The 22178-nt window shown below is 43.4% G+C and overlaps 1 protein-coding gene across 2 annotated transcripts in view; it reads left to right on the forward strand.

Moving 5' to 3' along the window:
* The window catches only part of LOC146672902 (protein NLRC3-like), a 43352-nt gene that overhangs the window by 5222 nt on the left and 15952 nt on the right, over positions 1-22178 (forward strand). The window contains exons 3-6 of one of the 2 annotated variants that reach the window (XM_085401455.1): positions 16047-17817; positions 19241-19414; positions 21018-21191; positions 21384-21557. In XM_085401455.1, the coding sequence (XP_085257581.1) occupies positions 16047-17817; positions 19241-19414; positions 21018-21191; positions 21384-21557 (2293 nt within the window). Of the gene's footprint in view, positions 1-16046; positions 17818-19240; positions 19415-21017; positions 21192-21383; positions 21558-22178 lie in introns of those variants that run through there. The other variant, XR_014910386.1, reaches the window with a different exon arrangement.

Here is a 22178-nt window from a genome sequence, read left to right on the forward strand (position 1 = left end):
GGCTGGGGAGAGGGAGGTCTGGGCCTCTTTGCTTAGGCTGCTGCCCCCGTGACCCGGCCTCGGATAAAGCGGATGAAGATGGATGGATGGATGGAGGTGTCAAAATGGGAATGCTCTGAGACTATACTCTTTCACCATCTGTCTCCAAATTGAATTGTATTGTGAATAACTGGATTGCAGTTTTAGTATGTCTTTTTAAAACAAATAGGAAACAATGCGATTGCACCACGAGAGTAAGGCATACAGTCTTCTCCCTCCATTTCCAGCCAAACTGCCATTATAACTGTATCATCTAGCCCAGGGGTGCCCAATCCCGGTCCTCGAGAGCTACTATCCTGCAGCTTTTAGATGCATCCCTACTCCAACACAGCTGAATCAAATGGTTTGATCTCTTCAGCATGCCATCATGTTTGGCAAAGGCCTGATAACAAGCCATTCATTTGATTCAGGTGTGTGGGAACAAGGATGCATCTAAAAGCTGCAGGATGGTAGCTCTCGAGGACCGGGATTGGGCACCCCTGATCTAGCCAATAGGCTACATATTGCTGATCCTCAGGTTTCCAGTTGAGTGAACGCTGGCACGGCTTGCTGCCGCTACTCCCTGGTATCTTTTTATATTTTATTCATATATTATTCATATTTGTTATTTATTATTATTTATTCATATATTCTTTGATACATCTTACTGGTCATCTAGTGAATTTTGCAAGTGCCTGAGTATTTTGGGTGTAGTCCATCTGCCTGTTTGTTTGGCCGTTTTCTCCCTTGGATCCGTACACCTGACTGTTTGGCTTATCTGACTGTTCGTGATGTGGCCTAGCAGGATCTGTGTCTTGCTCGTATGGTCTGGATTTTTATGTCATTGGTCTACCCACCTAGTGCTGGACTTTACCAATACTCAGCTGACGAGCTTCTCCGTCTCCGCTTTCACCTGGCTTCTCCACCGCCGCTTCATCTCCACACAGATTTCGCCTTCCTCCCTCGCCGAAAGTACATTCACCGGGGCTCTCGTCGGAATTTCCACCATGACGACTCTAAGCCAATACAGACCCTCTGGTCCACTTCTCGTCGTCCTCCACTAAACTTCGACAGGGCTGTTGATCACAGTGTTTTAGCCAGCCTGCCCAGGTCGACTAACACCTCTGTCCAGTCTGACAGCACCGACGTCAATTTTGGCCTCCTTAACATCCGCTCGCTTACGAGCACAGGTCATCTAATTCTGGATCTACTCACAGATCATAAGTTTGACTTTCTCTGTTTGACCGAGATGTGGCAACAGCCCAATGACTTTTCGTCGCTCAACGACTCCACCCCCCCGGGGTTTGTTTACACCTGCGAACCTCGTAAGTCCGGCCGTGGTGGAGGTCTCGCGGTAATCTATCGCGAGAACTGGAAAGTCACGCTGTTGTCTGTACATGTCTACAGTTCCTTTGAATCCATTGTTTGTCAACTCTCAGGACCTGTTCCAACTGTCATGGCTGTTATTTACCGCCCTCCAAAGTCTAATTCTGTCTTCATAAGTTACTTTGTTGATCTGCCGACTCACATAGCTACTGTTTCCCCTAATATAAAACTCCTGGGAGACTTAAATATTCATATGGATAACAGTGATCATCCTCTCACCAAAGACTTCTCATCCTGCCTCGATAGTATTGGCTTTAAACAACACATTAACTTTCCTACTCATACTAAGGGCCATACTTTGGACGTAGTTTGTTGCTCCAGACTTACTCCTTTTAACTGCAAAGCTGATGAACTGCTAATTTCTGATCACTTGCTTCTTTCTTTCAATGTCAAAATGACCTTTTCTATAACTAAGAACGATCGTACCATTTCTTTTCGGAATATTAAGAAAATCAATCCTGATACTCTATCTTTTGCTTTCTCTAGTCATTTGCATTTTCATAACCTGCTCACCCAAGAAGACTTGGTTTCCTATTATAACTCTAGTCTCAATAGTCTAAACTCTGTTGCCCCACTCAAAACCATATCTGTATCATTCTCTCAGTCAGCACCCTGGTTCACAGCTGAACTCAGGCTCCTGAAAGCAAAAGGACGACGACTTGAACGCCTTTATAAGAAAACTGCTCTGAATATCCACAAGGAAATGTTTAATAATCATACTATGTTTTATAAGGAGTGTATTAATCAAACAAAATCTGCTTACTACTCCTCCATTAACTGTTCAAAAGATGACTCAACCAAGATACTGTTTTAACTGTTCAACTCTTCTTTCAGGTCAACAGATTTTTTTTACCTGCTCACCTGTACTCGTCTTCCTTCTGTGATTCTCTAATGATATTTTTTTCAATTCAATTTTCAATTCAATTTTATTTATATAGCGCCAAATCACAACAAAAGTCGCCTCAAGGCGTTTCATAGATACAGAGAAAAACCCAACAATCATATGACCCCCTATGAGCAGCACTTTGGCGACAGTGGGAAGGAAAAACTCCCTTTAACAGGAAGAAACCTCCAACAGAACCACGCTCAGGGAGGGGCGGGGCCATCTGCTGCGACCTGTTGGGGTGAGAGAAGGAAGACAGGATAAAGACATGCTGTGGAAGAGAGACAGAGGTTAATAACAGATATGATTCAATGCAGAGAGGTCTGTTAATACATAGTGAGTGAGAAAGGTGACTGGAAAGAAAAAACTCATTGCATCATGGGAATCCCCCGGCAGCCTACATCTATTGCAGCATAACTAAGGGAGGATTCAGGGTCACCTGGTCCAGCCCTAACTATATGCTTTAGCAAAAAGGAAAGTTTGAAGCCTAATCTTGAAAGTAGAGATAGTGTCTGTCTCCTGAATCCAAACTGGAAGCTGGTTCCACAGAAGAGGGGCCTGAAAACTGAAGGCTCTGCCTCCCATTCTACTTTTAAATACTCTAGGAACAACAAGTAGGCCTGCAGAGCGAGAGCGAAGTGCTCTAATAGGGTGATATGGTACTACAAGGTCATTAAGATAAGATGGGGCCTGATTATTTAAGACCTTGTATGTGAGGAGCAGGATTTTGAATTCTGGATTTAACAGGAAGCCAAAACAGGAGAAATATGCTCTCTCTTTCTAGTCCCTGTCAGGACTCTTGCTGCAGCATTTTGGATCAGCTGAAGACTTTTCAGCGAGTTTTTTGGACTTCCTGATAATAATGAATTACAGTCGTCCAGCCTGGAAGTAATAAATGCATGAACTAGTTTTTCTGCGTCACTCTGAGACAGGATATTTCTAATTTTAGAGATGTTGCACAAATGGAAGAACGCAGTCTTACATATTTGTTTAATATGTGCGTTGAAGGACATGTCCTGGTCAAAAATGACTCCAAGGTTCCTCACAGTGTTACTGGAGGCCAAGGTAATGCCATCCAGAGTAAGAGTCTGGTTAGATACCATATTTCTAAGATTTTCAGGGCCGAGTACAATAACCTCAGTTTTATCTGAATTAAGAAGCAGAAAGTTAGCGGCCATCCAGGTCTTTATGTCTTTAAGACATTCCTGCAGTTTAACTAATTGGTGTGTTATCTGGCTTCATGGACAGATAGAGCTGGGTGTCATCTGCATAGCAGTGAAAATGTATGCTATGTCTTCTAATGATACTGCCTAAGGGAAGCATGTATAATGTAAACAGAATTGGTCCTAGCACTGAACCCTGTGGAACTCCATAATTAACCTCAGTGTGTGAAGAGGACTCTCCATTTACATGCACAAACTGGAGTCTATTAGATAGATATGATACAAACCACTGCAGTGCAGTACCTGTAATACCTACAGCATGTTCTAATCGCTCTAATAGGATATTATGGTCAACAGTATCGAATGCTGCACTGAGGTCTAGCAGGACAAGCACAGAGATGAGTCCACTTTCAGAGGCCATAAGAAGATCATTTGTAACCTTCACTAAAGCTGTTTCTGTGCTGTGCTGAGCTCTGAAACCTGACTGAAACTCTTCGAATAAGCCATTCCTCTGCAGATGATCTGTTAGCTGTTTGACAACTACTCTTTCAAGGATGTTTGATATGAAAGGAAGGTTGGAGATTGGCCTATAATTAGCTAAGACTGCTGGGTCTAGAGATGCTTTTTGAGTAAAGGTTTAACTACAGCCAGCTTGAAGGCCTGTGGTACATAGCCGATTATTAGAGATAGGTTGATCATATTTGAGTTCGAAGAATTATTTAATGGCAGGACTTCTTTGAGCAGTTTTGTAGGAATGGGGTCTAAAAGACACGTTGATGGTTTGGAGGAAGTAATTATTGAAGTTAACTCAGAAAGATCAATTGGAGAAAAAGAGTCTAACTTAACATCAATGGTACTAAGAGAAGCTGTAGATAATATTACATCTGTGGGATGATTATTGGGAATTTCTTCTCTAATAAGAATTTTATTTGTGAAGAAGATCATGAAGTCATTACTAGTTAGTGTTAAAGGGATGGTTGGCTCAAAAGAGATATGCCTTTTTCAGTTTCAGTTGTCAGTTTTATTTGTCATATGCAAGTTAGCACAGGGTCAACATCGCAATGAAATATATTTGACGAGCAGAAGACAGTCACTCAGCAGAATGGTATAGTAGCAAAATAATAATAAAATAAAATAAAAGAATAAAAAATTTATAGAAAAATAGTAACGAGCAAAATAATAATAAGATGTAGTAAAAGAAAAAAAGAGATTTACCAGTTAACTGACTAAATACATATATATATAAAACCACCCAGCACGTCCCTGCGGGCGGTTTATCCTTCAAGCTCGGGTCCTCTACCAGAGGCCTGGGAGCTTGAGGGTCCTGCGCAGTATCTTAGCTGTTCCCAGGACTGCGCTCTTCTGGACAGAGATCTCCCATTTTGACCTCGGGACTTCCAGGTTATACTCGGCACAGATGTTCCTGTACACTATGCCGGCCACCTGGTTATGGCGTTCCATGTATGCCTTGCCTGCTAGCATCTTGCACCCTGCTGTTATGTGCTGGATTGTCTCTGGGGCATCTTTACACAGCCTGCACCTGGGGTCTTGCCTGGTGTGATAGACCTCAGCCTCTATGGATCTTGTACTCAGAGCTTGTTCTTGTGCTGCCATGATTAGTGCCTCTGTGATGTCTTTCAGTCCAGCTTTGTCCAGCCACTGGTAGGATTTCTGGATATCAGCCACCTCCTCTATCTGCCGGTGGTACATACCGTGCAGGGGCCTGTCCTTCCATGATGGTTCCTCGTCTCCCTCCTCTTTCTTGGGTTTCTGCTGCCTGAGGTATTCACTGAGCACTCGGTCAGTTGGGGCCATCTTCCCAATGTATTCTTGGATGTTCCTTGTCTCATCCTGGACTGTGGTGCTGACACTCACCAGTCCCCGGCCCCCTTCCTTCCGCTTAGCGTACAGCCTCAGGGTGCTGGACTTGGGGTGAAACCCTCCATGCATGGTAAGGAGCTTTCTTGTCTTTATGTCAGTGGCTTCTATCTCCTCCTTTGGCCAGCCTATTACCCCAGCAGGGTACCTGATCACGAGCAGGGCGTACGTGTTGATGGCCCGGATCTTGTTCTTACCATTCAGCTGACTCCTCAGGACTTGTCTGACCCTCTGCAGGTACTTGGTGGTTGCAGCCTTTCTAGCGGCCTCTTCATGGTTCCCATTTGCCTGCGGGATCCCCAGGTACTTGTAACTGTCCTCTATGTCTGCAATGTTGCCTTCTGGTAGTTCACTCCCCTCAGTTCTGACTACCTTCCCTCTCTTTGTTACCATCCGACTACACTTCTCCAGTCCGAACGACATTCCAATGTCATTGCTGTATAGCCTGGTAGTGTGGATCAGTGAGTCGATCTCTCGTTCACTCTTGGCATACAGCTTGATGTCATCCATGTACAGGAGGTGGCTGACAACTGCTCCGTTCCGTAGTCGGTATCCGTAGCCAGTCTTGTTAATGATCTCACTGAGGGGGTTCAGGCCTATGCAGAACAGCAGTGGGGACAGAGCATCTCCTTGGTAGATCCCGCACTTGATGGTGACTTGTGCTATGGGCTTGGAGTTGGCCTCTAGTGTTGTACGCTGTACGTTGTACACATCCCCATTGAGTTCCTGATGAAGGCTCTTAGGGTCCCATTGATCTTGTACAATTCTAGGCATTCCAGTATCCAGCTGTGGGGCACTGAGTCATAGGCCTTCTTGTAATCAATCCAGGCAGTGCACAGGTTGGTCAGTCTGGTCTTGCATTCTCGGCTGACTGTTCTTTCTACCAGTAGCTGGTGTTTTGCGCCTGTGGTATTTTTGCCAATTCCTTTCTGTGCCCCACTCATGTATTGACCCATGTGCCTGTTCATCTTAGCCGATATGATGCCTGACAGGAGCTTCCATGTAGTACTGAGGCAGGTTATTGGTCGGTAGTTGGAGGGGACCGGTCCCTTCTTGGGGTCCTTGGGGATCAGGACCATCCGACCTTCGGTTAGCCATTCCGGGTGTCTGTCGTTAACTAGCACCTGGTTCATTTGTGCTGCCAGACGCTCGTGGAGTACAGTCAGCTTCTTTAGCCAGTAGGAGTGAACCATGTCGGGCCCTGGTGCTGTCCAACTCTTCATACTCGAGACCCTTTCTTGGATATCTGCCACTGTGATGGTTACTGGACCCTGTTCAGGGAGGTCGCTGTGGTCTGCCCTCAGATCTGCTAGCCACTGAGCATTGTTATGGGTTGCGTCCTTCTCCAATATGCTCTTCCAGTATTGCTCCGTCTCCAGCCTTGGTGGTGCTGTTCTCTTATTATTATTGTTCCCTTGCCACTGAGAGTACACCTTTGCTGGTTCTGTGGAGAACAGCTGGTTTATTCTCCTGCCTTCTATCTCTCTGGTGTACCTATATATATATATATATATATATATATATATATATATATATATATATATATATATATATATATATATATATATATATATATATATATTGTCGATTGTCTTAAGGCCAAGAAAGATGCCAAGCGGATTTATTTTACCAAGTGGATCATCATGGCCTTGCCATATTGGCCCATTTGATTGACCTTTATTATAATTATGAATTTATTTTATTTTCAGTTGCAAACGGGACAGACATGACTGGGGGATAGGACAGGGGGAAAGAATGAAAGAAAGAGAGGGAGAGAAAGAAAACCAAAGGGGAGAAGAGACGGTGAGAAGGGGGGGAAGAGAGAAAAAAAAAAACACCTGGGTCACCTGTATGGAGAAAAAAAACAGAAGAGACAGCAAACAACAAAGAGCAACATAATAAGAAAAAAAAGCACCATCACAATAAACTAGCTAGCAGTAGATATCAATAGTTACTAAATAATAAACGATATTGTGCAGCACGCAAGATAGACAGCGCACAGTGTGCTTTGAGGCAGCAGCCAAGAAAGCTGTAGTCCGCGTCTGTGAACACCCATGTGTACACCTGTGTGCATACCTGTGTGGATCAGCATGCTTGCATTCCAAAGGTTTCTCCATGTAATGATCTGCTAGGGAGTGTGGGGAGCCACAGCCCTGTCCTTTATGGTATCAAGCAGGTATGGAGGAGATCAAAACTCCAGACATCCAGAGGCCCCCAGAACACAAGAGACTAAGGAAGACCCACAGAGGGGCAGCCGCGCCACTGTCGCGCCACCATACTGTGAATGCTTGAAAAGCATTCACAGTATTGTTCTTCTATTCTTTATTATTATTTTCTTTTCCGTAAATTTTTTGGCATCTAACTCCTTCAAAACCGTTCAACTTAGAAAAACCATTCAAACACTATTAGATTCCTCTTCTTTTGGACATGACTGGGTGTGTATGGGATGGAACGTTGGTGCTAGAGTGAGAGGAGGGAAAAAAATAATCTTAAAATCTTCTCTTTAAACTGCCACTGTGTCCACAGCGTTTGCTCTACAGGTATGATTTTACCCTCAAATCGTAGCCATCGCTGTCCTCATTCGTCTAATGTGTTTATTATTGTAATAGGTGTTTTGATTCTTTCATAAATGTCACCAATCCACAGCCCCCTCCCTTCAACTCTTGCATAGAGGGGAAACAGAACTGAGAATTTGGTAGACTGGACATTGCTGTCGCTCACGGTGAAAGAATTTTGTCAATACGACTTTTACTTTTCATTTGGGAACGATTTGTTTCGGCCTGACTTTTCTGTTCATTTTAAGCAGCAAAAGTGAGGTGCATGTCTGTGTCCGTGTGTATGGAGCCATTGGGTGCAGTCACTATAGCAACCAGGCTCACACCTGCCTGCTTAACGAGCTCTGCCTGCCACTCTGCCAAGATTCATCTTAAACACTTCTCTTTCAACTGCTGCTGTGTCCACAGTGTTACAGCCATCATTTTATCCTCAAAACGTCACCATCGTTGTTCTCTTTCCAACATCGTGTCTTTCAAAGCTCAGAGATGTAAACTGTGTGGATCCAAGTGGAGCGATCACATTTTAGTCATTCAGTGATTTAAAGAATATGAACTTTTAATATTCATTCAGATGTTTTCTGACTCTGAATTTTCTCTTCTCATTTCTTAGGTTTTTCTAATTTACATTTAAAACATTTTCAGCTATTTTCCTACTGCTTCTGTGTGAACATCAGCTTTTAGCAGTTCAGCCCTTTTGTTTTCAGGTTAAGAATGCTGGGTTTTTTTATCCATCCATCCATCCATCCATCTTCATCCGCTTTATCCGAGGCCGGGTCGCGGGGGCAGCAGCCTAAGCAAAGAGGCCCAGACCTCCCTCTCCCCAGCCACCTCCTCCAGCTTATCCGGGGGAACACCAAGGCGTTCCTAGGCCAGCCGAGAGATATAATCTCTCCAGCGTGTCCTGGGTCTGCCCCGGGGCCTCCTCCCGGTGGGACATGCCTGGAACACCTCACCCAGGAGGCGCCCAGGGGGCATCCTTGTCAGATGCCCGAACCACCTCAGCTGGCTCCTTTTGATGTGGAGCAGCAGCTGCTCTACTCTGAGCCCCTCCCGGATGGCCGAACTTCTCACCCTATCTCTAAGGGAGAGGCCAGCCACCCTTCGGAGGACGCCCATTTCCGCTGCTTGTATCCGCGATCTCGTTCTTTCGGTCACTACCCACAGCTCGTGGCCATAGGTGAGGGTAGGGACGTAGATCGACCGGTAAATTGAGAGCTTCGCTTTTACACTCAGCTCCCTCTTCACCACGACGGACCGGTGCAGCGTCCGCATCACTGCAGCTGCAGCCCCAATCCGTCTGTCGATCTCCGGCTCCCTTCTCCCATCACTCGCGAACAAGACCCCGAGATACTTGAACTCCTCCACTTGGGAACTCATCCCCGACCCGGAGTGGGCACTCCACCCTTTTCCGGCTGAGAACCATGGCCTCTGATTTGGAGGTGCTGATCCTCATTCCCGCTGCTTCACACTCGGCTGCGAACCGTTCCAGTGCGAGCTGGAGGCCCTCACCCGATGAAGCCAACAGAACCACATCATCCGCAAAAATCAGAGATGAGATTCTGAGGCCACCAAAGCGAAAGCCCTCCGCCACTTGGCTGCGCATAGAAATCCTGTCCATAAAAGTTATGAACAGAACCGGAGAAATCCTGTCCATAAAAGTTATGAACAGAACCGGAAACAAAGGGCAGCCCTGGCGGAGCCCATCACCCACCGGGAACAAGTCCGACTTATTACCGGCAATGCGAACCAAGCTCTTGCAACGGTTGTATAGGGATCGAATGGCCCGTAGCAATGAGCCAGACACCCCATACTCCCGCAACACCTCCCACCTCTCCTCCTTGAATCGCTACCTTATCGTGGTGGAGGGGTTTGTGTGTCCCAGGGATCCCAGGGGCTATGTTGTCTGGGGGCTTTTGCCCCCTGGTAGGGTCTCCCATGGCAAATTGGTCCTGGGTGAAGGACCAGACAAAGAGCGATTCAGAAGACCTTTATGAAAAGAACATCGAGGGAACAGTTTACCCTGCCCGGGATAGGGTTACTGGGGCCCCGCTCTGGAGCCAGGTCCGGGGAGGGTGCCCGAGGGCGAGCGTCTCGTGGAAGGGCCTTAGTCCATGGGGCCCGGCCGGAGACATGGGCCCATCCTCCCACAGGCCCACCACCCGCAGGAGGCGCCATAGGGGTCGGGTGCCTTGTGTGTCGGGTGGCGGCCAGGAGCGGAAGCCCTGGCGGACTGACCCCCGGCTACCAAGACTGTTTTTTTTTTATCTCATTCAGAATTTTTAACTTAAAATTCTGCAATTCCCTGTCCCCACTCATTCAACTAATTTGCATCTTGAGTCATATCTTAAGCAGCTGCCCTGTTAAGAGAAATGCATATTCAAAACATTACCACATAATTAAATTATTTTCCTTTTTTTCTACTAATCACTTCTTTTACCGAATCAGCACGAGAGCACTTCAAGCTTGTCATCCCAGAATCGTCTTCCTTTTCACAAAAGTCATTCTATTATCATGCAACTTCCTGAGTTATTCCTCAGCCTTTAAGTGTGTTAAATCTACACCATTTAGCATTTATGTCATGTATTCACATTCATGAGTGTAAGCGGGTCTTCATTGCATCTACGTGTTTTTCTAGTCACATTGATTTATGCATCTTTGCGCTGAGCTATGGATTCAAACTGTTTCGCCCCTGATTCCTGATTCTCTCCAAAAATAATTTCACATGTGACAATTTGTATATGTGTGTTTTCTATTCATTCTTGTAATTGTTAGTTTATTTATTTCTTTATCTCTCTCTCTTTTTTCTTTTTTTTTTGATTTACCTTTCTGTTGTGATGCTCTGGACATTCTTTAACCCCACAAGTTCAGCTTCAATTTTCAACCCAATTTTCCTATACTCTCACTTTAACTCGTCCAGCCTTCACCTCTCACCGGTCCTTGTCCCTCTTCTCACAGTTGCCTATGTGGCCTTCAAATCTCCAGCAAACACAGGCCCAAATCAGCTGTTTCTTCTTCTCTGTTTCTTCTCTCTTCCTCTTTTCAGTCTTTTCCTGGAGCTTAACTCCCAGCATGGCAAATATGAAACTCAGACTGTCCCATCCAGTGCTTTCACACAGTCATGTCACTGATACACTTCCCAGCTTGTAATCAGTGGTATTCATACATGCTGCTAGACCCTTCAGTGTTTTAGGTCAGTTGTACTGTCTTTTGCCTGCTGTTAATTCTTCAAGTGCACGGTGTTGCTCTGTTTTTCTTCTGTCTTCATCATGAAATTGACTTTCCTTTAAGCTTCTTCTTCTCAGGATAAGGACAGGATGAGAGGTGAAGCTGTAAAATTTTTAAGCCAAAGCCTGGCCTGTTTTTGTCCCAATTATGTTAATCTATCATTTTGCTGCTGTACTCATGTTGGAGGTTGAGCCAAGTCCATGGGCACCTGTATTAACACACTAAGACCTTTATTTAATATAATTTTCACCCCAATCAAACTCTGTTTTTATGATCCCACTCTATATACCCTCTGTAACTCTACTACTACTACTTTTAATATAAAAAGAATGCACCCTCAGCACACACACACACACACACACAAATCTACTAAGCTCTTTGCATTTGCAAGCATTCACATCAAAATCCTCAGGGTGCTTAGCAGAGCTCTTTTGGCACAAATCTTCAGCCCAATTAACAGTTTTTCCACACACATTCACAATTCTTTCAATGGCATTTTAGCACAATTCACTCTCTCATTGAACAGATCTTCTCAAAGACACGCTACACTTTTCTCTATTAGACTTTCAAAACAATATACACTTTTGATCATTCATCCAAAAACAATTTTACACTTCATTTATACATTCACACATTTATAAAGACACCAAATGCCAAGATACATTATTTCCATTTCCATTACTCAGTATTCAACATTTCCATTACTCAACATCACATCGTCTTCCCTGGTACCAGCGTTCCTACCTTTTCGACTACTTTAAAAGCCTCTAAGGCCCAGGTCCGCCCACCTTGCTGGTCAAACAACGCCATCATCAATAGCGGTCAAATTTCTAGGCCCTATTTAAAAGCGCTCCCCGCAGCTTGACCAGAAGCTCCACTTAACCAGCGTTTCAGTATCCTACTGGTGCCTGAAGCTTTACTTAAAGCTTTACCGGTCACCCGCGTTGAAATGGTCACACCCAAGCCCCACTTTGTCGTTCAATCGGTGCAACAAAAGTGGTACTTGACCACTGATTATTAACGACCGACCTCAGTGGTCACGGGAATCACCCGGGTTCTCCTGTTGCCGCAGGTCTCTAACGCGCGTCTGCAGTGAAGTGTGGGAACCAACCCCGAACCTTTTGCACCCCTGGAGTTCAACTCCAGTCTTAGATTAATTTAAATAACTTTAGAAGCACCACTGTGGACTCTAAGTGCCAGTTTATTTATCTGATACTCGGGTCCCACCCTCTTTCCTTGTCTAAGATAACACAATTGACACACATAACACATCAACTTTAAAATTCACCCCAGCATTAACAACAATAAGTTTTCATCAAATATTCCCTAGACTTTACTTTTTATTTATCACATATTACCGAAAATCACCATGGACATGTCATCCTTAACAGATTTTATAATTTACTTTAATTTCACCACTACTGAGCCAATTTAACGGTAAGGATCATTAACTTGGTGACCAGATAATTTAGAATTCATCCAATCTGCACAATTTGCTTTTTTTTTTTTTTGAACAGGCTCTGCCTACCTTTAAATCTTTTTAGACAGGTCTCCTGTTCGCCTCAATTCTGATCGCACCTTAAGCCAAATTTGTCCTCTCAGCCGTAAAAGAATACGGGTCAAGGCACCAATTATTAAATTTCGGTTCTTTTGATTCTTTTAGCGAGAGAGAAAGACTTCCAACTCACAGTGGTGAAGCTCAAAAAATCATTTTTATTGTACATTTCTGGAAACAGAGAACTGTAGACACGAGCACGCACCCACAGTTCTAAAAGCATTGCAAGCTAAAATACGTATATATAGTTCTGCTTAGTTCTGCTTTTTCTGTCTGGTTTCCTGTATTTTACTAATATGACTCTGCAGCTCTGCACCAAACTTCCTGTTTCTTAAGTTCCCCTTACTGAAGCCTCTGTTGCTAGGTCACCTATCACCCTCTGACCTAGTTCTTTCTCACATCTGGGTCTGGATTTATAAAGGCCTTTATTATTAATATACACAAAACAATCTAATCAGAAAATAAGAACTAAGAATATATATTTATGTCGTAACCCTATCTAATAAAAAGACGTCTATAAAGGAGTGTGTTATGGATCCCAGTATGTGTTACGACCCCCTCTGCTAGGTGACAGGTGGGGAGAAACATACACAAGCCCTCTCACAAAATCAGAGTAAATAAGGGGTTTTATTGCAAATGTTAAACTGAAAACCATCTGTGCTGTTCAACAGACCACCGGGCAAACAATTAATACACAAAAAAAAGAAAAGGTACGAATAAAAGCTAAGGATTAACTAAGGAGAGCCAGCAATCACAAGTCTCTGATAAAAGATAAAAGATTACTTGTTCTTATCGATTAATAATGCAGAATTATCATATAGAAATAAAAGAAAACTGAAGTTGTGCCATTGGAACATGTTGCCTGGCTGAAGCACTAAAGGACTCGGCGAGAGACATCTGTCTCGCCCTAGCAGCACCTGTCCCTCTCCGCTCCTCCCTTCAGTTTTTCCTCAATATATGCTCGTCATATTCTGTGATATGATTTACAGTGAGGTCTTTGATGAGGTTAGTGGTGTTGCCACAACACCTCACTGTCTTGCCGCATGTATCACAAACCGTGTCTTGGCTGCCACTTCGAGCCTTTACTTGAACTGAGCCTGTGGTCATCCACTTTCTCAATATGTTCCTAACTGTGGAAACAGACAGCTTAAATCTCTGAGACAGCTTTCTGTATCCTTCCCCTAAACCATGATGGTGAACAATCTTTGTCTTCAGGTCATTTGAGAGTTGTTTTGAGACCGCCATGTTGCTACTCTTCAGAGAAAATTAAAAGAGGAGGGACACTTACAGTTGACCCCCTTAAATACTCTTTATCATTATTGGATTCACCTGTGTATGTAGGTCAGGGGTCACTGAGCTTACCGAACCAATTTGAGTTCCAATAATTAGTTCTACAGGTTTTGGAATCATTAAAATGGCAACAGCGCCCAAATTTATGCACCTGCCTGATTTTGTTTAAACAATTATTGCACACTTTCTGTAAATCCAATAAACTTCATTTCACTTCTCAAATATCACTGTGTGCGTCTCCTATATGATATATTTAACTGACATTTCTTATCATAACAACCAACGATTGATACAGGAAAATAATGACTGTTAACAGGGTCGCCCAAACTTTTGCATCCCACTGTAGTCTGCTTTTACTGACTGTGACACTAAATGAATGTTAAAATCACCCACAATAATTATTTTATGTGAGCTGAGCACTAAATCAGATAAAAACTCACAAATCAGACAGAAACTCTGTGTAAGGCCCAGGTGGATGATAGATGATAACAAAGAAGATTAGTTTTTGTGTTTTTTGATTTGTTGATTAATTATTAAGTCATGTCTGGTAGTTAGAATGACTCGGGGGTGTTGATTCATTTAAACTAACATAATCATCCTGCTGCAACCAGGTTTCTGTAAGGCAGAGTAAATCAATTTGTTGATCAATTATTAAGTCATGTACTAACAGAGACTTGGAGGAGAGAGACCTAATATTTAATAATCCACATTTCACTGTTTTACTCTTTGGTTCAGATGTGGATACTGTATTGTTCTTTCTTTGTGATTGTTTATGTTTAAGTTGTTTGTTGCTGGTTTTTAGTTTGATTTTTGTCTTTTTGGAAGCTGACACAGTCTCTATGGAGATGGGTTTTTGGGGGGGTAGCAGGAGGAGAGAAGCTGCAGAGAGGCGTGTAAGACTGCAACTCTGCTTCCTGGTCCCAACTCTGGATAGTCATATTTTGGGGGGTTTAATAAATTTGTCCATATTTCTAGAAATGAGAGCTGCTCCATCCAAAGTGGGATGGATGCCGTCTCTCCTAACAAGACCAGGTTTGCTCCAGAAGGTTTGCCAATTATCTATGAAGCCCACATCGTTTCTGGGACACCACTCAGACAGCCAGCAATTTAAGGAGAACATGCGGCTAAACATGTCACTCCTGGTCTGATTGGGGAGGGAACCAGAGAAAACTACAGAGTCCGACATTGTTTTGGCAAAGTTGCACACCGATTCAATATTGATTTTAGTGACCTCCGATTGGCGTAACCAGGTGTCATTACTGCCGACGTGAATTATGATTTTACTGAATTTACGTTTACCCTTAGCCAGCAGTTTTAAATTTCCTTCAATGTCGCCTGCTCTGGCCCCTGGAAGACAACTGACTATGGTTGCAGGTGTCTCTAGCTTCACATGTCTGAGAACAGAATCACCAATTACCAGAGTTTGACGGGTGTGTCGCCGAGTGGGGAAAAACGGTTAGACACATGAACGGGTTGGTGGTGTACCTGGGGCTTCTGTTTAGGACTATGCTTCCTCCTCACCGTCACCCAGCCAGCCAGCCTGTTTCCCTGGCTGCTCGGCACATTCCGCTGAGGGAGAGCAAGTGGGCCCTATGGTACCTTGTTCCCTAACTACAGGGGCCTGACTAGCTACGGGTGTTTCAAGGGTGTGACACCGACCCAGTTGACACCAGTTCTGCAAAGAAGAATGAAAGAAACTGTGTAAAATTAGGTTTACCAAGCTTTAAGCATTATAATCAAAAAGACTTGCAGCTGTAATTGCTGCCAGATGTACTTCCACAAAGAATTGCGGCGAGACTATGAATTATTATGTATGGCAACATTTTATTAGTTTTTAATACATTAACAAGAATTCCAAGCATGCGTGTCTTACATTGTCATTATGTGGTATTTTATTTTTTTAAAAATTGACCTGAGAAGTAAATTTACCACATTTTGAAGGAATGCATGACAAAATGTGAAATAAGTGAAAGGCTGTGGATACACTTTATCTGTAGCTTCTATGTAGGGACCCTTTTGGTCAGGTAATGTTTTGACTGTTTCTGCCCAGGCATTGATACTGACATGTTAACCGCTTTTGTTTATTATTTCAGAGGCTCTTGAGTGTCAGATTAACTTCAAGTTAGAACTGAAGAAGAAGTTCCAGTGTGTGTTTGAGGGCATCGCTAAAGCAGGAAACCCAACCCTTCTGAATCAGATCTACACAGAGCTCTACATCACAGAGGGAGGGACTGCAGAGGTCAATAATGAACATGAGGTCAGACAGATTGAAACAGCATCCAGGAAACCAGACAGACCAGAAACAACAATCAGACAAGAAGACATCTTTAAAGTCTCACCTGGAAGAGAAGAACCAATCAGAACAGTGCTGACAATGGGAGTGGCTGGCATTGGGAAAACAGTCTTAACACAGAAATACAGCCTGGACTGGGCTGAAGACAAAGCCAACCAGGACATCCAGTTCATATTTCCATTCACTTTCAGAGAGCTGAATGTGCTGAAAGAGGAAAAGTTCAGCTTGGTGGGACTTGTTCATCACTTCTTTACTGAAACCAAAGAAGCAGGAATCTGCAGCTTTGAAGACTTCCAGGTTGTGTTCATCTTTGATGGTCTGGATGAGTGTCGACTTCCTCTGGACTTCCACAAAACTACAATCCTAACTGACCCTAGAAAGTCCACCTCAGTGGATGTGCTGCTGATAAACCTCATCAGGGGGAAACTGCTTCCCTCTGCTTGCCTCTGGATAACCACACGACCTGCAGCAGCCAATCAGATCCCTCCTGACTGTGTTGGCATGGTGACAGAGGTCAGAGGGTTCACTGACCCACAGAAGGAGGAGTACTTCAGGAAGAGATTCAGAGATGAGGAGCAGGCCAGCAGCATCATCTCTCACATCAAGACATCACGAAGCCTCCACATCATGTGCCACATCCCAGTCTTCTGCTGGATCACTGCTACAGTTCTGGAGGATGTGCTGAAAACCAGAGAGGGAGGACAGCTGCCAACGACCCTGACTGAGATGTACATCCACTTCCTGGTGGTTCAGGCCAAAAGAAAGAAGATAAAGTATGATGGAGGAGATGAGACAGATCCACACTGGAGTCCTGAGAGCAGGAAGATGATTGAGTCTCTGGGAAAACTGGCTTTTGATCAGCTGCAGAAAGGAAACCTGATCTTCTATGAACCAGACCTGACAGAGTGTGGCATCGATATCAGAGCAGCCTCAGTGTACTCAGGAGTGTTCACACAGATCTTTAAAGAGGAGAGAGGACTGTACCAGGACAAGGTGTTCTGCTTCATCCATCTGAGTGTTCAGGAGTTTCTGGCTGCTCTTCATGTCCATCTGACCTTCATCAACTCTGGACTCAATCTGCTGGAACAACAAACAACGTCCATGTGGTTTAAATCATCTCTCCACCAGAGTGCTGTGAACAAAGCCTTACAGAGTCCAAATGGACACCTGGACTTGTTCCTCCGCTTCCTTCTAGGTCTTTCACTAAACAGCAATCACAATTTTCTACAAGGTCTGCTGACAAAGACAGGAAGCAGCTCACAGACCAATCAGGAAACAGTCCAGTACATCAAGAAGAAGCTCAGTGAGAATCTGTCTGCAGAGAAAAGCATCAATCTGTTCCACTGTCTGAATGAACTGAATGATCGTTCTCTGGTGGAGGAGATCCAACAGTCCCTGAGTTCAGGAAGTCTCTCCACAGATAAACTGTCTCCTGCTCAGTGGTCAGCTCTGGTCTTCATCTTACTGTCATCAGAAAAAGAGCTGGATGTGTTTGACCTGAAGAAATACTCTGCTTCAGAGGAGGCTCTTCTGAGGCTGCTGCCAGTGGTCAAAGCCTCCAACAAGGCTCTGTAAGTAATATTAAATCAGGCATGATCAGTTCAGAGAACACTTAAAAATACATAAAAATAGGGAATTAAATGATCATCACTCACTTGGTCAACTATGATACCTTTAATGTTTCAGTCCAGCCGGTCAGCATTTCTGAGAGATTTTTGTCTGTAGCTCTTATCAAAGGACAATCCAGACCCAGCCTATAAGACTATGGGCTCTGATCCTTCAGCCCCTCTTACGGGTTCATTATCCTCAGCTTGCTCACTTAGTTCTTTTTTTCTAAAGCATATACCTCAGTTATGTTGTGGAAACTCTTAAATAAAACTGCAACTACCAGCTAAGCGTGTCTTTTGAAGTGAGGTTTATTAAAAGAAAGAAAGATGAAAAACACTGCAGTGGAGAGAACGTTCAGATCAAACACCAAACATTTTTCTGAGGAGGCACACCACCTTGAAATATTTTATATCTGCCCAAACACTCTTAAACAAAGAACATTCCATAGCATATCATAAATCTCTATACCTTCAGTCCAGCTCATTCTTTACCCCCTCCTACTCTAACAAAAGTTACGACCACCCATCACCTCATTAAGAGCAGGATGTCTGGAGATTTTCAAGTCTCAAGTGGACCGTCTGTGAAGATGCAATAAAACCTAAGGCCCAATTATGAAAACATTCTACATGCATACAACTGGTGTCAGGAGTCATCTTGCTAAACTAAAGAGATATGATTAAAATATGTGATTAATGCACGAGAAAAGAAATCTGCCACCAGTTACAAGATTGTATCTTTTCTTGATGTTTATAATCCAAGTTCTGGTTTCTGTCTCACCTTAAGTACACACTCATTTTTTTATATAATTCTCTGCTATGGCTGTCCTGATTATATCCAGTATAGAGGAAAAACCTTGGGCATCATAATTAAAATTGCCGTCAATGTCCTGTTTCTTGTCAGTAACTGAAATTGTCCAATCGAAAACACGTTGGTATTTAGGGAGGGCAGGACTTTAAAAGGCAGCTTGTTTTTGACAAAAAAAAAAAAAACAAGAGTCTGCACCAAGTCCATCATGTGAGCAATTATTTACAACCACATTTACTGTAATCACAGATATTAGAATTAATAAAGTGACCAACAGTACTGTAGTAAGTTTAGTACTGTAGTAACTGTAGTACTCACTGGCCTGAGCCAGCAGACACTGAACTAGTGTCACTAAATCTACCCGCTCTTCTCTGGTTTCCATTTAGATACACTGGTATAATTGTGTTTAAAATGAAATATTTTTCTTCTGTTAGACTTAAGTTCTTGAACATTTTTTTAATTTAATTTTGCATTGTAGTGTACTCATTTGTACTCATTTGATTACCTAGGTTCATCATATAAAGTGATTATATTTGATAATAGATATTGTTTTGTTGTTCTCGTTCTTGTTGTTTTTTGCAGGCTGAGCAGCTGTAACCTCTCAGAGAAAAGCTGTGAAGATTTGTTGTCAGTCATCAGCTCCCAGTCCTGTAGTCTGAGAGAGCTGGACCTGAGTACCAACAGCCTCAATGATTCAGCTGTAAAGCTTCTGTCTGCTGCAGTGGAGAGTCCACATGCCAAACTGAATATCCTGAGGTCAGATCAGAATTTGTATTCTCTTTTGTTTGTTTATATGTTTGTTTGTTTGTTTTTTGTTTTTATCAAGTGAGAAAATTTAGCCAGTAAAGGTAAACTTTACCATTTATTGTTGTTTTGTACAATTTTCATTCATTTCTACACTGAACAAAAATATAAACGCAACACCTTTGTTACTGCTCCCATTCCCCATGGGATGGACGTAGAGACCTAAAATTCATTCCAGATACACAATATAACCATCCCTCCCAAACAGTGGTCACAAATCAGTCCAAATGTGTGGTAGTGGGCACATCTGCTATATTGAGATAATCCATCCCACCTCACAGGTGTGCCACATCAGGATGCTGATCTGACATCATGAGTAGTGCACAGGTGTACCTCAGACTGCCCACAACAAAAGGCCACCCAGGAATGTGCAGTTTTGTCTCACAGCAAAATGCCACAGATGCCACAAGCAATGAGGGAGCGTGCAATTGGCATGCTGACAGCAGGAATGTCAACCAGATCTGTCGCCCGTGCATTGAATGTTCATTTCTCAACCATAAGCCGTCTCCACAGGCGTTTCAGAGAATATGGCAGCACATCCAACCGGCCTCACAACCGCAGACCTCGTGTAACCACACCAGCCCAGGACCTCCACATCCAGCAGGTTCACCTCAAAGATCGTCTGAGACCAGCCACCCAGACAGCTGCTGGAACAATTGGTTTGCACAACCAAACAATTTCTGCACAAACTGTCAGAAACCGTCTCAGGGACGCTCAACTGCATGCCCGTCGTCCTCATCGGGGTCTTGACCTGACTCCAGCTCGTCGCCGTAACAGACTTGTGTGGGCAAATGCTCACATTCGATGGCGTCTGGCACGTTGGAGAGGTGTGCGCTTCGCGGATGAATCATGGTTCACATTGTTCAGGGCAGATGGCAGCTGAGAATGTCCCAGTTCTTGCATGGCCAGCATACTCACCGGACATGTCACCCATTGAGCATGTTCGGGATGTGCTTGACCGGCGTATACGACAGCGTGTACCAGTTCCCACGAATATCCAACAACCTCGCACAGCCATTGAAGTGGAGTGGACCAACATTCCACAGGCCACAATTGACAATCTGATAGACTCCATGCGACGATGTGTTGCACTGCATGAGGCAAATGGTGGTCACACCAGATACTGACCGGTTCTGGGTCCCCAGACCCCCAATAGCGCAAAAAACTGCACATTCCAGGGTGGCCTTTTGTTGTGGGCAGTCTGAGGTACACCTGTGCACTACTCATGATGTCAGATCAGCATCCTGATGTGGCACGCCTGTGAGGTGGGATGGATTATCTCAATATGGCAGATGTGCCCACTACCACACATTTGGACTGATTTGTGACCACTGTTTGGGAGGGATGGTTATATTGTGTATCTGGAATGAATTTTAGGTCTCTACGTCCATCCCATGGGGAATGGGAGCAAAAACAAAAGTGTTGCGTTTATATTTTTGTTGAGTGTATGTTAAAGTGAAGTTTTACTAACCTACTCAGCACAAAACAAACAGGATTAGTTATTACACCTTGATTACACTTTAACAGCAGTCTTTCTTAATGTTTTTATTTTCAGACTCAACATCTGTGAAATCTCAGAGAAAATCTGTGAAGCTCTGTCCTCAGTTCTCATCTCTGGGTCCTCTAGTCTGACAGAGCTTGACCTGACCATCAAAAACCTGCAGGATTCAGGAGTAAAGCTTTTGTCTGCTGGAGTACAAAGTTTAAACTGTAAACTGAATGCTCTGAGGTCAGATCAAATGTCATTTTATTTTTTTTTAAACGAAATTAAAGATTTTGTCCATGTTCATCCATATGATGTTGTGTCTTAGAATATTAAGGTTTCCTTTAAAAATAAAAAAAGATGCCACATGTAATGTAGTAATATAATAACAAACTTTACATGAGTATTTGTTTTATAGTTTGTCTTTTATTTTTTTAGACTGACTGGTTGTAATCTCTCAGAGACAAGCTGTGAAGCTTTGTCCTCAGTTCTCAGCTCCCAGTCCTCCAGTCTGAGAGAGCTGGACCTGAGTAACTCTGACCTGCAGGATTCAGGAGTGAAGCTTCTGTCTGCTGGACTAAAGAGTTCACAGAGTGCAGTGGAAACTCTCAGGTCAGGATTCAAACTTTTCCACATATGATCATTTAAAATGTGAATTATATTATTGATTGACTTATTAATAGAACTTTCAGCTGAACTGTCATTTCATATTATCCTCACAAATGGAATTATCAGGAACCTGCTGGAGCCACACACCCAGTTTAGGGGTCTCTGCCTGAGTGCTGCAATTACCACTGGGACCACTGTTGCCTTCACCCTTCACAACCTCTTGAGCTCAAAACATGTTCCACATTGCTTTGATTACTGCACTTTGATGTATTCAAGTCTTTATTATAATTCACAGCATCCATCCATTCAGGCACCCATTTTTCTAACCACTTATCTACAGCAGCAACAAGAGCTCCGTGATGTTATAAAGTTGGAGTTCGGGTATACCTTGAACAGCCTACCAGTCCATCACAGGGCAGTGTATATTTATACTCATTACTTCACAAATCAAATATTCACGTTAAATGTATAATCTTCCTTTCACTCAATGTTTCATACATTAGCTGTAACGATACATGACCTTTTTTTTCCTACTACATTATAAACATTGAAAATGCATCTATGAGAAACTATTTTCTGCAGTGATGAGCTAGCAACATCACACTAAAGGTGATTCAGCCTCTC

The sequence above is a fragment of the Rhamphochromis longiceps genome, linkage group LG3 (assembly GCF_057381845.1).
Source record: "Rhamphochromis longiceps isolate RC_006_pf linkage group LG3, R_longiceps_female_GT1.1, whole genome shotgun sequence".
NCBI lineage: Eukaryota > Metazoa > Chordata > Actinopteri > Cichliformes > Cichlidae > Rhamphochromis > Rhamphochromis longiceps.